The 15,356-nt window shown below is 37.2% G+C and overlaps 2 protein-coding genes across 3 annotated transcripts in view; one reads left to right on the top strand and one right to left on the bottom strand.

The window, feature by feature from the left end:
• Positions 1 to 5,713, top strand: part of thoc2 (THO complex 2) — an 87,625-nt gene extending 81,912 nt beyond the window's left edge. Inside the window, exons 34-39 of the mRNA XM_065267982.2 lie at positions 66 to 194; positions 356 to 422; positions 609 to 748; positions 1,455 to 1,525; positions 1,651 to 1,696; positions 4,941 to 5,713. Coding sequence (XP_065124054.1) covers positions 66 to 194; positions 356 to 422; positions 609 to 748; positions 1,455 to 1,525; positions 1,651 to 1,678 — 435 coding nt within the window. The 3' untranslated portion in view covers positions 1,679 to 1,696; positions 4,941 to 5,713. The remainder of the gene's footprint in view (positions 1 to 65; positions 195 to 355; positions 423 to 608; positions 749 to 1,454; positions 1,526 to 1,650; positions 1,697 to 4,940) is intronic.
• A 4,181-nt stretch (positions 5,714 to 9,894) lies between these two features.
• The window catches only part of gria3b (glutamate receptor, ionotropic, AMPA 3b), a 176,893-nt gene continuing 171,431 nt past the window's right edge, over positions 9,895 to 15,356 (bottom strand). For both annotated transcript variants that reach the window (XM_065268123.2, XM_065268124.2), the window contains exon 16: positions 9,895 to 10,403. The gene's annotated coding sequence lies outside the window, so the exon portion shown is untranslated. The remainder of the gene's footprint in view (positions 10,404 to 15,356) is intronic.

Below are 15,356 nucleotides of genomic sequence, written 5' to 3'. Positions count from 1 at the left end.
GTGCGGCTCTAATGTAGTGACAGCAGACCACTTAACTCTGCTTTATCTCTCCATCTCACCTTCAGCATCACCCTAACCACACCACAGTCCTGTCCAAGAGCAAAGAGAGGGACGAGGAGAAGAAAGAGTCTGAGAAATCCAGGGACCGCTCCAAAGAAAGGGAGAAGAAAGAAGACAGGAAGGATAGAAAACGAGTGAGTGGCTTTGTCTGGGACTTTATCTGTGTTCACAAAAGGAAAACGGGGAATTCCTAGCACTTTGAACAACATCGAACACTTGTGTAAACAAAGTTATTAAACACCCTGTGAGAAGGAGCGCAAACTGACGCCATTTGCTCCCTCTGTCCCGCATTTAGGACTACTCCAACAGCGACCGCGAGATGAGCCAGGAAGCCAAGCGCCGCAAAGATGAAAATGGAATGAGTGAGTGGAAAATGCCTATCTTTTAAATGTGTTTCGCTCCTCTGCCAGGAGTGGGAAAAGCAAGCCTAGCGAACCAGAAAGTTGTCTTTCTCTGCGGTGGAAGCAATCAAAAAGCCTCCCCTGTGGCGACTCGGTTGTTGTTATCTGCCTCACGTGTGACCGCTCTCTCCTTTGCCCTTTATACAGGCTCATCCAAACACAGCAAGAGCGCCAGCCCCTCCGATTCGCCGCCCTCAAACGACAAGGACACCGGCAAACGCTCCAAGTCCACCGCCAAGGACAAGAGCGATCTGGCCAAACCGGAAAAGACCTCGGGAGGCAAAAAGGTCTGATACCTGAACAACTCAATCTCTTTTAACAATGCCCAGCCATAACTGTAATGACGGCTTGTGTGAGCTGCTCAAGATGATCTCAGGACTAGTAATTGATGGTAGCCCTAGTTCAACTTCAAATCCACCTCAGAGAGTATAAAGCATTTAAACTACAATCATCTTGTTATCACCCAGGCTAATAAGTGGTGCACATTTCGTTTTTTCGCTTAAAGGTGACATGGAATGATTGAACGGGGTATTTATCCTTGTTCTGTGATGTGACATGTAGACAAAACATTTTTGTTTGGGTCTGTAATGCCTTCCTAAAAACCTCTCTCAGATAGCTCTATTAGGGTGGGGGATTTTAAACAAGTGGTTTTGCACCTATTTGGTTCCCCCTACTGGCAATCTTGCAATCTCATTACTGATTGGCTGACTTTGCTGCCACTCAAAAAATGTAGCCAATTATTTTAAAGTGGAGGGGCAGTTAGATGCCTGTGATGTCATAAGCATCAGTTTTTCAGATTGGGATGTTTTCTGGCTGACGTTTCTAAAAGAGGAATTTCTATGAGTCTGAGATGTTTAGCATGTCTAGAACTTTTTGTATGTTTGTGGATGTGGGTAGACTACCATTATTCAACAAAGACAAGGTAAAAATGGTTTTTCATTCTCTGTCCCCTTTAAGACTTTCTTTCTTCTTGTGGTGTTTGTTTTGATGCAGGAGTCTAGGCATGACAAAGAGAAATCAGAAAAGAAGAGAGAGAGCACCGGCGCTAAAGAGGACAAGAAACAATATCCTTTAACATCTTAAACCTAAACAACAGTGTAGCTGTAGATGAGATGTTTATAGACACTTTATCTGTATTTACTCTTATGGGTCGGTTTAACGTGTGATGCTTCTCCTTAACAATTTCCACCCATAAATCATCAGAAAAGCACAGATAATGCTTACTGGCCCTCAAGGTGAGTGCTTGCTATTAATGCAGTCATAGTGTTGTGTCGGGTTAAGGGCTGTTCACACTTAAACGATAACTATAATGATAAACACATCACCAGAAGATAACTGTAACTTTAATTTGCTCACGTGTGCGGTACTTGCGTAAATCACATACTCTTCAATGGCATTAAAGGATTAGTCCATTTTTGTAAAAAAAATCCAGATATTTACTCACCACCATGTCATCCAAAATGTTGATGTCTGTCTTTATTTTTTTATTTTTTTTTGAGGAAAACATTCCAGGATATTTCTCATTTTAATGGACTTTAATAGACCCCAACACTTTACACTAAACTCAACACTTTTTTTCAACCTAGTTTTAAAGGACTCTAAACCATCCCAAACGAGGCATAAGGGTCTTATCTAGCGAAATGATTGTCATTTTTGACAAGAAAAATATCTTCTCGTCTATCTCCGGTCCTGAAAAGCGCCAGCGCGACCTCACATAAATGCGTAGTGACGTAGAAAGGTCACGTGTTACATGTATGAAACGCACATTTGCGGATTATTTTAAACAATAAACTGACACAAAGACATTAATTTGTATCATTCGATATACAACAACGTAGGAATGGTCCTCTTTCTCCACACTTGTAAACACTGGGGCGTAGTTTCGCGTTCGTCCTCTGTGACCTCTTGACGTGATGACGTATTGCGTGAGGTCGCTCTGGCACGTCACAGGACCGGAGATAGACGAGTAGTTGTGGTTTAAAAGTGCATATTTTTTATTTTTCTTGTCAAAAATGACAATGGTTTCGCTAGATAAGACCCTTATGCATCATTTGGGAGTCCTTTGAAACTCTGTTGAAAAAAACTGTTAAGTGTTAAGTGTTGGGTTCTATTAAAGTCCATTAAAATGACTTTTCCTCAAAAAACATAATTTCCGCTTATCTGGATTTTTTTTAAGAAAATGGACTAATCCTTTAACAAATTTTGCATACTTCTTGGTACAATAACTTTTGCAATTGTTTACATTTCACTGAATGTGTAAATATGCTGTTCTTGTTGCATTTACACAGCGTAAATAACTAGCATATGTCCTCAACATGCTTAGTTTCACTTAACTCTAAACAATGAATCTAGTAGTTTGTTTAATTTAATATCTTACCTTTTGGTGTAAAGTTAGTCAGTGTAGTGGAAAAAACAATACGTAGTGAATTTACGGCAATTGCATCAGTGCTGGATACCTGAGGTCATTTTATGTATATAGACCTCAGCATGAGTTTCTCCACAGTGTCATTTCAAACATGGGTGCACTCAAAAAGTTCAAATAGATTTAAATGTCTGTCATTAGTTTATTGTTCATCATTTGTTCAAAAAGTTCATTGTATCTTTATTGTTATAGTTTTGGTGTGAACTCAAGAGTTTTTATCGTTATAATGTGAACGGCCCTTTACAGTATGTTGTTTTGCCTGTTTTGGACACCAAATGACAAAATTCTTAGAATTAAGAATTGTTTCAATTAATATGAAAATGAGCAGTTATTAGAAGACAGTGTTGGGTAAGTTACTGAAAAACGTAATGAATGACTAGTTACTTTAATCATCTTCAATCATGTAATTAGATTACTGAACAAATAACTCTCACCAAAAAGTATTTAATTGCTTAATTCTATATACTTTCTAAATCCTTCTTAGTAAATGATACAAAGATAGACTTGAAACAACTTGAATAAATCGTATAAAAGTATATAAATTATTCTGGTCACACTTTTTAAGGTCCAGTTCTCACTAAACTACTTTTACCTCAATATACTCCTAATTACTGCTTTTAACTCTCTTCCCGCCAATGACGAGTTAACTCGTCAATTAGAGGGATAGTTCGGCCAAAAATGATGATAAACCCATGACGTCCGATATGCGTATGTCCATCATTTTCAGACATTTTAAATTTATATTTCTTCAAAACCACACGGATTACCCTCAGAAGGCCTTTGTATATCCCCCTGGTGCCTTCTGGATTTCTTTGGGGAAGGATAAATGCAAATCTTTTGGACCCTGTAACTTTTACATTTGAACAACTGAAAGTTCCAAGACATTTTATACAATAACTGCAAAAGTTTGTGTCTGTAAAATGATGGACATGTGCATCTCGGACAGCATGGGATGAGAAAATCATGGGTTTAATATATTTTTTGGCCAAACTATCCCTTTAAGAGAAAACGTTTCCCTGCCAATTATGAGTTTTTAAAGCAATCTGTATTTCCACTATTATATACTAGATGGTGCTCTTACCCAACTTATAAAACCCTGAAGTATCCGCTTAGGGCAACCGATCGCTCTGAATCTGATCTCTATCAAAAGTAAAAAACACAATTATCTCAGTTTTTTGCTCAAAAAGAGTTATTTTTGAAGAAACCTACCGATATTTGAGAGGTTATAAATAGAGAACTGATAAAGGTAGGATAAAACGGTTTACTTTGTTTGAAAGCAGAGGGTCTGTTCTTTCATTTGATATATTGTATGTTTATATATTTAATGAAGAACATTTTCTGGAAGCCATTAAACTTTTGTGAAAAGCATAAAAAATGCTGCCGCTGGCTGGCAACTTAAAAAAAAAAACTGGCAGGAAAAGAGTTAATACTTAGCAAGTAGTTAAGTTGAAGTATTGATAGGAATTGGGTAGAATTAAGGATGTTGAATAATAAGGTTTTGCAGAATCAGAATCACACTGGAGTTACCATTTCTCTAATTAACTCAACAAAATATTTAAAGTGAGCATGGACTTTATGGGGCAGTTTCCCGGACAGGGATTAGACTAGTCCTAGACTAAAATCAATGTAAGAGCTGTCCAAACTCAAAACAACTGACAGATCTTAAAATACATCAGTGCCATTTTGTGCCTTAAAATGCACAAAGTAATGTTTTTAGTAAGGCATGATTGTTTAAACTAGTTATATTTCCTAATTAAACTAAGGTCTAGTCCTGGTTTAAGCTAATCCCTGTCTGGGAAACCACCCCTTAATGTTAAATCCACTATAGTATGACACATCATTGATCTACAGTCCGTACACAGTATTTACTTCAATTACATCAGAAGTCATTGTAATTCAATTACTGGAAAAAGTAATTAAATTATAGTAATTAACTACTTAGTAACTAGTTACACCCAAAACTGTTAAGAGGGTAATAATTGATTTGCATGAGTAATGGCAAAGTTTGTTATGGACAAGATGTGTTTATTATTTTAATAAGGTTGTTTCCTCTTCAGCCGTATTCCCCGCTGTGACCCGCTGCAGGCTGCAGAATTCATCAGCCCAAGATTTCTCAACCATGTCAGCATCATAAGATTGGTCTTCATCACCGTCTGGAGGAAAGAGAATTCCTTTGCACATTTAGGAATTTTGCCTGCATCCAAACTTCTGTTGTTCTGCCTAGAAACGCTCGTCGCTTGTATTTTAATCTGCCATTTTTATTGTGATATTTTCAGTACTTCACTGAAAGTTTGTTTCCTTTAAATATTTAGCACAATGTGCTGCTTGCATCACAAACAAATTCAGGTCGAAATGGTGTGTCGCTCTCGAATGCTTGCGTTTTTATGCCCTCGCCTCTATTACCTTCCTATTTCGTTGTGTTTTGTTTGTTTTTTAAGAAAGAAGAAAACAAGGCATCTTCGCCTCGATTAGGTTTTCACGATACTACTTTTTTCCTTCTTTTTAATTCATACGTGATATTTAGACTAGATGTTTTGAAGCAGTCCAAATGCTCTATTTGTATATTATGTATACAGAAATAAAAGGGTTCAGTGTAATGAGACATTTCCTGTTAGTTTCATTTCAAATGTAAACGCCTCCTGATTTTCTTGTGTGTTCAATCACGTTTTTAAAACATTTGTATAAAGAATGGCAAGCCGGATTTCTCCGGAAATAAATGGACTTAAAAAAAACAAACGATTACTGACTTTACAAACTACTTAATGAAGTTTTTATCCGGCAAAGTCTACAAAGTGTATGCTTTTCTAAATAAAATAGTTTTCTTAGTGTATCACTTGTCTGTTGTTTTTTAATCGCATGCTATTGCAATGCTTAAACTTGTGTTACTGGCTTTTTTGCACCAGTTGGTCGCAAATGTTGGATCATTGTGTGATGTTTTCTACAGAGGTGGACAAAGTACACAACTTATTTACTTAATTTAAAGTACAGATAATACTGGCCAAATATGACTCACTAAAAGATAAGGTGTCAAGACAGATTCTTAAAGGCGCTCTAAGCGAATTGAAGCGTTTTAGACCATAAAACATTTTTTGTTACATACCGGAAACATCTCCTCACTATCTGCTTGCTGCCTGTCCGCTGATCAAACTGTAAAAAAACGCGATCTCTGTAGACAGCCCAGGCTTCACAAACGGCAATATCAACAAATGGCCAAACCTAGCATCACAAAACAAAACAAAGTATTCCAGCCAATAAACGACAAAAAAGGATTTGGGGGTGGGGGTTGGGCGCGTTCATGAAAGCACGGAAGGGAGGGGGAGGGGTTAGCGACGCTCCATCTGTTTGAAAACAGTTTCAAACGTCAACAATAACTAACGTCTCGCAGATTCGCTTAGAGAGCCTTTAAAGAAATGTACAGAAGTAATGCTTTTAAAAGTACTCTAGTATTAAAGGGGACATATCATGAAAATCTGTTTTTTTCCATGTTTCAGTGTCATAATTGGGTCCCCAGTACTTCTATCAACCTAGAAAATGTATAAGATCAACCCAGTAACTTAGTTTTGGTTAACCATTCTCTGCAAGCATGTGAAAAAATAGGTCATTGAAATTTGTCTCCCCCTGTGATGTCAGAAGCGGATAATACCTCCCCTTAATCTGCACTAACCAAACATAGCCCTGCCATTAAGTGCAGAGATCAGCTCATTTGAATTTTAAAGGACACACCCAAAAATGCCAAATTTTTGCACACACCTACAAAGTGTCAATTTTAACATGTTATAATAAATTATCTATATGATATTTGAGCTAAAACTTCACATATGTACTCTGTGGACGCCTAAGATTTATTTAACATCTTAAAAATGTCTTTTTACTTTAAAGGGGATATTTCACATTTTCTTTGTCAGTGCATTGCTTTATTAGCAACTTACTGAATTTTTGGTTACAGTGATTTTACTAAAAATAACTCAGTTGGAGTAAAGTAGCTGTAATTGTAAAGAGGTAGACATCATATACTTATTGATATATAGATGAATAGTACTTCTTAAGGCGAGTTTTAATGCATGTATGAAGTCATCTACTGTATGCAGAGGGGTTACTGACTACAGTAGACTAAAAGTTGTTGTTATCATCTGCAAACACTTGATCAAATGTGCACTTTATAATCTAATGACAGCTGTGTGACACACAACCACATGGATCTCATCAGACTCATATGGTTTGATTTCACTAAATGAAAGCCTAACATACTTTGTGCGGTGTTTTGTCTAAAACTTTGCTTGTGCTACAGTAATATAAACTGACATTTGCAGGTCATAAGCATATTACAATTACAGTTAACTAAGAAAAAAACTTTATAATTGTTTTGATGACACATGTGTCCTACAAATGTTACTGAAGGCTGCAGCCTTCGGATTGAAAAGACAGCCTGGCTCTGCTGTGGACTCGTCGTGTTCTCGTCCTGTCTGCAACCTTGCGCTGGGCCGTTCATGCACACCAAGAATTATGTCTCTCCTGTTTGCATAGTTATATTAAAGTTTTTGTGTTCTTTAATAAATGTTTGCAACGTATGATCGTGTCTGCTCTACCTTTTTTTAAGGCTTGTGAGCTGTAACAAATGGGGGCTCGTCCGGGATTTGAACATGGGACCTCAGGTTCAATACCTCTAAATGAGCTATTCAAAATAATGTATTTTGATAATAATAAGTGTATTTTGTATCAAATTACATAAATCAATAATTCAAGTTCAGTTTGTTATGTAAAATTTTTTTTAATTATTAATTACATTCTAATTAATGTTTTGAGATTGTGAAAATTACTAATTTGGACCCTTGGAACAGAGAAAACCTGTTTGAAACAAATTGTTGCAAATATTTTTGCATTTATCTTTAACTTGCATTTATCAAGCTCAACATTTTAAAAGTGATCTATAAAGTATCTATAACTTTTTTTAATGTATTTTGATGAAGAGTAGTACTTTTACTTTAATATAAAGTATTAGTTTAATATTGTAGTCAGATTATTTGCTGTAAAACTGATGCTATATTATAGTAGCTTATACATTTACTAACATGAACATATAGGAATACAACGAGGTCACATACAGGTCATGCAAATCAGAGTTTTTAAGGGTTATATTACATGTCCCCCCAAAAAATATGATAACATGATTCAAAAAAATTGAAAACTACATCTTGGGTTAACAAATATTCATGGGTATTTATATGATATGATTATATTTAGTTTGACCTACTAATGGGGGCAAACCACATTTAGGGGTGGTTTCCCAGACAGGGATTGGTTTAATTAGGATATACAACTAGTTTGAACAAACATGACTTACTACACTGCAAAAAAATGATTTTCAAGAAAAGATTTCTTAGTATTTTTGTCATCCCAAAATTCTTAAATTAAGATGCTATTGCTGGATGAGCAAAACAACCCAAGAAAATAGGTCTAGTTTTCAGACCAAAATATTACATTTAACTGCTTTTGTGCATAAAACAAGCAAAAAAATGAAGTAAATTTGCTTACCCCATTGGCAGATTTTTTTGCTTGTTTTATGCACAAAATCTGTTAAATTTGATATTCTTGGTCTAAAAACTAGACTTATTTTCTTAGGTAATTTTGTCAAAAAGCATCTTAATTTAAGAATTTTTAAATCCTTTTACTGAAAACAAGACATAAATACTAAGATTTTTTTTCTTGAAAATAATTTTTTGCAGTGTAAAAACATTACTTGTGTGCATTTTAAGGGCAAAATAAAGGGCACTGATGCATTTTAAGATTTGTCAAGGCAAGATGTTTTCAGTTTGGACAGCTTTTACATTTATTTAAATCTAGGACTAGTCTCCTGTCTGGGGGGATTAAAATTAATTTAATCAGTCCCTTTCATGATTTGTGGAACATTACACACTGTCAGACAAAAAATGGTCCAATATATGTATATAACTCTCAGTAGTAAATGATTCAAGTAGCACAGACCCATTGTCACAAGAAAAGAATCACACTTTCTTCTATACATCTTTTTTATTTACAAAATGTATTAAAATTCTTTGTACAAGGCCTCACTATCAGGGCTTAGGAAGTGATACCCATGCATGCATTCTTATATTAGTCTGCCGCCTGTCCGTGTACCCTGATCTGAAGTGCAGTTTTACAGGTAAGGAGCAGGTGAACATATGAAGGTTGAAATCGACTCTCTACCAACCCTCTCTAGAATCTAACGGAAGTCGCAGGGCTTTAGTCGGCAATCACAAATTTCCGCATGCAGATAGAAAACTTGGGAATTCAGTCAGTGGTTTGTGAATCCCTCACTAGAAATTTCTCTGTACAATTCATGGAGTTGTGTTTTCCACGTTCTCATTATAAAACGATCTGGCGGTGGATAATTCAGGGTAAATCTCCTCTCCTGAATCCCACTGGAATCACAGTTTAGTTTGCTTTCGAACACAAACCAGTGTAACGGCAAAGTGTAAATGTGCTAAGCCTCCCCTGTTATCACCTTTATAAATCTATTGTAAATGTTATTAGTCTTAGTTGTTTTGTTTTCTAAATAATTCACCAAACACTAATAATGCTCATCAAATGAAACTAAGTCTCAAAGCTCAAGTTCATGTGCGAATTATATTCAGGTAAACTGTGTGAGGTAATCAAATACTACATCATAAAAGCCATGGCCATTTAGTGAAGTGCAGTTTATCTACATTAATGTCATCCATTTCATAGTTTCAGTTTCTTATACAGTAAATGCTGTGTTAACTACAAGATGTTCAGATGTGTGTGTGTGTGTGTGTGTGTGTGTGTGTGTGTGCGTTGTGTAATGTATGAATGAAACTGGGTGATTTTTGTAGGCCAGATGATGTGTAAACACAATTATTGTCGTCAGTCAAATTGGGTTTATAGCTTCTGAGAACATCTTGAGAAATATAGTTGAAATAAAAACACAATATTTAACATATCATATCTGATTCACAATGACCCTGATCTGTAATGGAAATAATCCAAATCCCATAAATTAATACACCCATTTAATGATTGTGAAAGCAAATTTACAGTTGATGTATTGAAGCGGCTCCCCCGTTTGCTTGACAAGCAGGTTTCACAAAGTTTTCAGAAGTCAGATTGGCTCGTTCAATGTGCTAAAATCGCAAATGATGGCTTCGTTTCTTGGTTTCCGTGAAGTTATGTGTGTATTCAGAGATTATTTCACAGATAATGACCCATGACGTGTTTGTGTGATTTGAGCGATGCGGTGTTTCCACGATGAGTTAGCATCAGTATGATTCTCTGAATATTCCATAAGGCACTGAAGAAGTCTTATCCAATTCTTCCAACAGTCCACGCTTGGATCGTCGTCTTGGATTATCACGCAGCGTCTGCGTGGGCAGGAGAGGCTGGGATTGATGTGTATGGAGAGTGGGCGAGAGAGGCGGGCGAAGATCCCCTCCTAAAGATCCAGCCGTCTCTGTAAGATCTCTTGTCATTATTATCACACAACGCTGCAAGGCTCTGAGTCTGTGCTAAAGCAGACAAAAGAGGAGAAAAGCGTTACTGATGTGATCTGAGAGAAAAATGTCATGTTATATATAAAAATTACTATATTAAACCTGTACCATAATATATCTGATGATCTTTGATTCTGATGTGAAATTTAAGTTGGTAAACTTCTTCAATTTAGTTTACTAAGTTCAATGGAACGTCACACACCTCAATGGACTCATCCATATTAATAGATAAATAAAAAAAGATGTGCCGGTGAAAAATAAGTTAAAGTTGATGTATGTGCCAGGTACTCTGTTATAAGAATTAGATTTCATGAATGTTTCCTTTGGTGCTCGCTGTCAGTTGCACTACATTGATTTGTCACTGTCAAACATTTTTGTCTGGGCCAGCAGCACATGCAAGACATCATTCACTGCTTTCTGCCAGAGTAGAAAAATCAACAGAATGTGTTTGTATTGAGTGCTGGAGCCCAATCTGACTGATGATGCAACCAACTGAAAACATACAGACTGAACTCTCATCCACTTCACACACTGATAGCACAAACACAACAACACAAACACCACACACCCATTCACCCATCCATCCATCCATCCATCCATTCACCCATTCATTCATCCATCCATCCATACTTCTACCTATCCACTTCCATGCAATAAATTCATCTAACTATACATCCATGCAATAAATTCATCCATCTATCCGTCCAATTATTCATCCATCCAGTCATACTTCTATCCATCCATTCATCAATCCATTCATTCATCCATCAATCCACCCATGCAATCCATCCATACATCTATCCATACTCCTATCCATCTATTCATTCATCCAAACATACAATCCATCCATTAATATATATTTTCATTTATCCATCCATCTATGCACTCCATCAATACAATTCATCCATCCATCCATACTTCTATCTATCCACTCATCCATCCATGTAATCAATTCATCCATCCATCCATCCATTCATCCATCCAATAAGTTCATCCATATATCCATCCGTGCAATCCATTCATCAATCCATCCAATCAATTCATCCATCCATCAATCCATCCATCCATCCATACTTCTATTCATCCACGCAATACATCCATTCATCTATCTGTCCACCCTTCAATCCATCCACGCAATACATTCATTCATCTATCTATCCATCTTTCAATCTATCCATGCATCCACCCTTCAGTCCATCCATTCATCCACTCATCGACCCATCCACTAATTTATCCATCCATCCATCCATCCATCCACCCATGCAATCCATCCATACATGTATCCATACTTCTATTTATCCACGAAATCCATCCATTCATCTATCTATCCACTCTTCAATCCATCCATACATCCATCCAATCATCAAGCCATTCATCCATTCATTCAGCCATCCATCCACCCATGCAATCCATCCATACATCTATCCATACTCCTATCCATCTATTCATTCATCCAAACATACAATCCATCCATTAATATATATTTCATTTATCCATCCATCTATGCAATCCATCCATACAATCCATCCATCCATACTTCTATCTATCCACTCATCCATCCATGTAATAAATTCATCCATCTATCATCCATCCAACCATCCATCCAATCAAATCATCCATATATCCATCCATCTATTCATTCATCCAAACATACAATCCATCCATTAATATATATTTTCATTTATCCATCCATCTATGCACTACATCAATACAATTCATCCATCCATCCATACTTCTATCTATCCACTCATCCATCCATGTAATCAATTCATCCATCTATCATCCATCCATCCATCCATCCATCCATTCATCAATCCATCCAATCAATTCATCCATCCATCAATCCATCCATCCATACTTCTATTCATCCACGCAATACATCCATTCATCTATCTGTCCACCCTTCAATCCATCCACGCAATACATTCATTCATCTATCTATCCATCCTTCAATCCATCCATGCATCCACCCTTCAGTCCATCCATTCATCCACTCATCGACCCATCCACTAATTTATCCATCCATCCATCCACCCATGCAATCCATCCATACATGTATCCATACTTCTATTTATCCACGAAATCCATCCATTCATTTATCTATCCACTCTTCAATCCATCCGTACATCCATCCATTCATCAAGCCATTCATCCATTCATTCATCCATCCATCCATCCACCCATGCAATCCATCCATACATCTATCCATACTCCTATCCATCTATTCATTCATCCAAACATACAATCCATCCATTAATATATATTTTCATTTATCCATCCATCTATGCAATCCATCCATACAATTCATCCATCCATCCATCCATACTTCTATCTATCCACTCATCCATCCATGTAATCAATTCATCCATCTATCATCGATCCATCCATCCAATCAGTTCATCCATATATCCATCCGTGCAATCCATTCATCAATCCATCCAATCAATTCATCCATCCATCAATCCATCCATCCATACTTCTATTCATCCACGCAATACATCCATTCATCTATCTGTCCACCCTTCAATCCATCCACGCAATACATTCATTCATCTATCTATCCATCTTTCAATCTATCCATGCATCCACCCTTCAGTCCATCCATTCATCCACTCATCGACCCATCCACTAATTTATCCATCCATCCATCCATCCATCCACCCATGCAATCCATCCATACATGTATCCATACTTCTATTTATCCACGAAATCCATCCATTCATCTATCTATCCACTCTTCAATCCATCCATACATCCATCCAATCATCAAGCCATTCATCCATTCATTCAGCCATCCATCCACCCATGCAATCCATCCATACATCTATCCATACTCCTATCCATCTATTCATTCATCCAAACATACAATCCATCCATTAATATATATTTCATTTATCCATCCATCTATGCAATCCATCCATACAATCCATCCATCCATACTTCTATCTATCCACTCATCCATCCATGTAATAAATTCATCCATCTATCATCCATCCAACCATCCATCCAATCAAATCATCCATATATCCATCCGTGCAATCCATTCATCCATCTATCATCCATCCATCCAATCAATCCATCCATCCATACTTCTATCCATCCATGCAATACATCCATTCATCTATCTATCAACCCTTCAATCCATCCATGCATCCATTCATTCATCAAGCCATTCATTCATCCATCCATCCACCCATGCAACCCATCCATACAATTAATCCATCCTTCTATCTATCCACTCATCCATCCATGTAATCAATTCATCCATATATCATCCATCCATCCATCCATCCATCCATCCATCCAATCAGTTCATCCATATATCCATCTGTGCAATCCATTCATCAATCCATCCAATCAATTCATCCATCCATCCATACTTCTATTCATCCACACAATTCATCTATCTGTCCACCTTTCAATCCATCCACGCAATCCATCCATTCATCTATCTATCCATCCTTGAATCCATCCATGCATCCACTCTTCAATCCATCCATGCATCCACCCTTCAGTCCATCCATGCATCCATCCATTCATCCACTCATCGACCCATCCATTCATTCATCCATCCATCCATCCACCCATGCAATCCATCCATACATGTATCCATACTTCTATTTATCCACGAAATCCATCCATACATCCATCCATTCATCAAGCCATTCATCCATTCATTCATCCATCCATCCACCCATGCAATCCATCCATACATCTATCCATACTCCTATCCATCTATTCATTCATCCAAACATACAATCCATCCATTAATATATATTTTCATTTATCCATCCATCTATGCACTCCATCAATACAATTCATCCATCCATCCATCCATACTTCTATCTATCCACTCATCCATCCATGTAATCAATTCATCCATCCAATCAGTTCATCCATATATCCATCCGTGCAATCCATTCATCAATCCATCCAATCAATTCATCCATCCATCAATCCATCCATCCATACTTCTATTCATCCACGCAATACATCCGTTCATCTATCTGTCCACCCTTCAATCCATCCATGCAATACATTCATTCGTCTATCTATCCATCCTTCAATCCATCCTTGCATCCACCCTTCAGTCCATCCATTCATCCACTCATCGACCCATCCACTAATTTATCCATCCATCCATCCACCCATGAAATCCATCCATACATGTATCCATACTTCTATTTATCCGCACAATCCATCCATTCATCTATCTATCCACCCTTCAATCCATCCATGCATCCATCCATTCATCGACCCATCCATCCATTCATTCAGCCATCCATCCATTCATTCAGCCATCCATCCACCCATGCAATCCATCCATACATCTATCCATACTCCTATCCATCTATTCATTCATCCAAAAATGCAATCCATCTATTAATACAACTATTCATTTATCCATCCATCTGTGCAATCCATCCATGCAATTCATCCATCCATCCATCCATACTTCTTCCTATCCACTCATCCATCCATGCAATCAATTCATCCATCTATCATTCATCCATCCGTCCAATCAGTTTATCCATATATCCATCCGTGCAATCCATTCATCCATCTATCATCCATCCATCCAATCAATCCATCCATCCATACTTCTATCCATCCACGCAATACATCCATTCATCTATCTATCAACCCTTCAATCCATCCATGCATCCATTCATTCATCAAGCCATTCATCCATTCATTCATCCATCCATCCACCCATGCAACCCATCCATACAATTAATCCATCCTTCTATCTATCCACTCATCCATCCATGTAATCAATTCATCCATATATCATCCATCCATCCATCCATCCAATCAGTTCATCCATATATCCATCTGTGCAATCCATTCATCAATCCATCCAATCAATTCATCCATCCATCCATACTTCTATTCATCCACACAATTCATCTATCTGTCCACCTTTCAATCCATCCACGCAATACATCCATTCATCTATCTATCCAT

This window comes from Paramisgurnus dabryanus, chromosome 16 (assembly GCF_030506205.2).
Source record: "Paramisgurnus dabryanus chromosome 16, PD_genome_1.1, whole genome shotgun sequence".
In the NCBI taxonomy this organism is placed as follows: Eukaryota; Metazoa; Chordata; class Actinopteri; order Cypriniformes; family Cobitidae; genus Paramisgurnus; species Paramisgurnus dabryanus.
The sequence above is the reverse complement of the archived record's forward strand: the minus strand, read 5'-3'. Positions and strand labels throughout refer to the sequence as shown.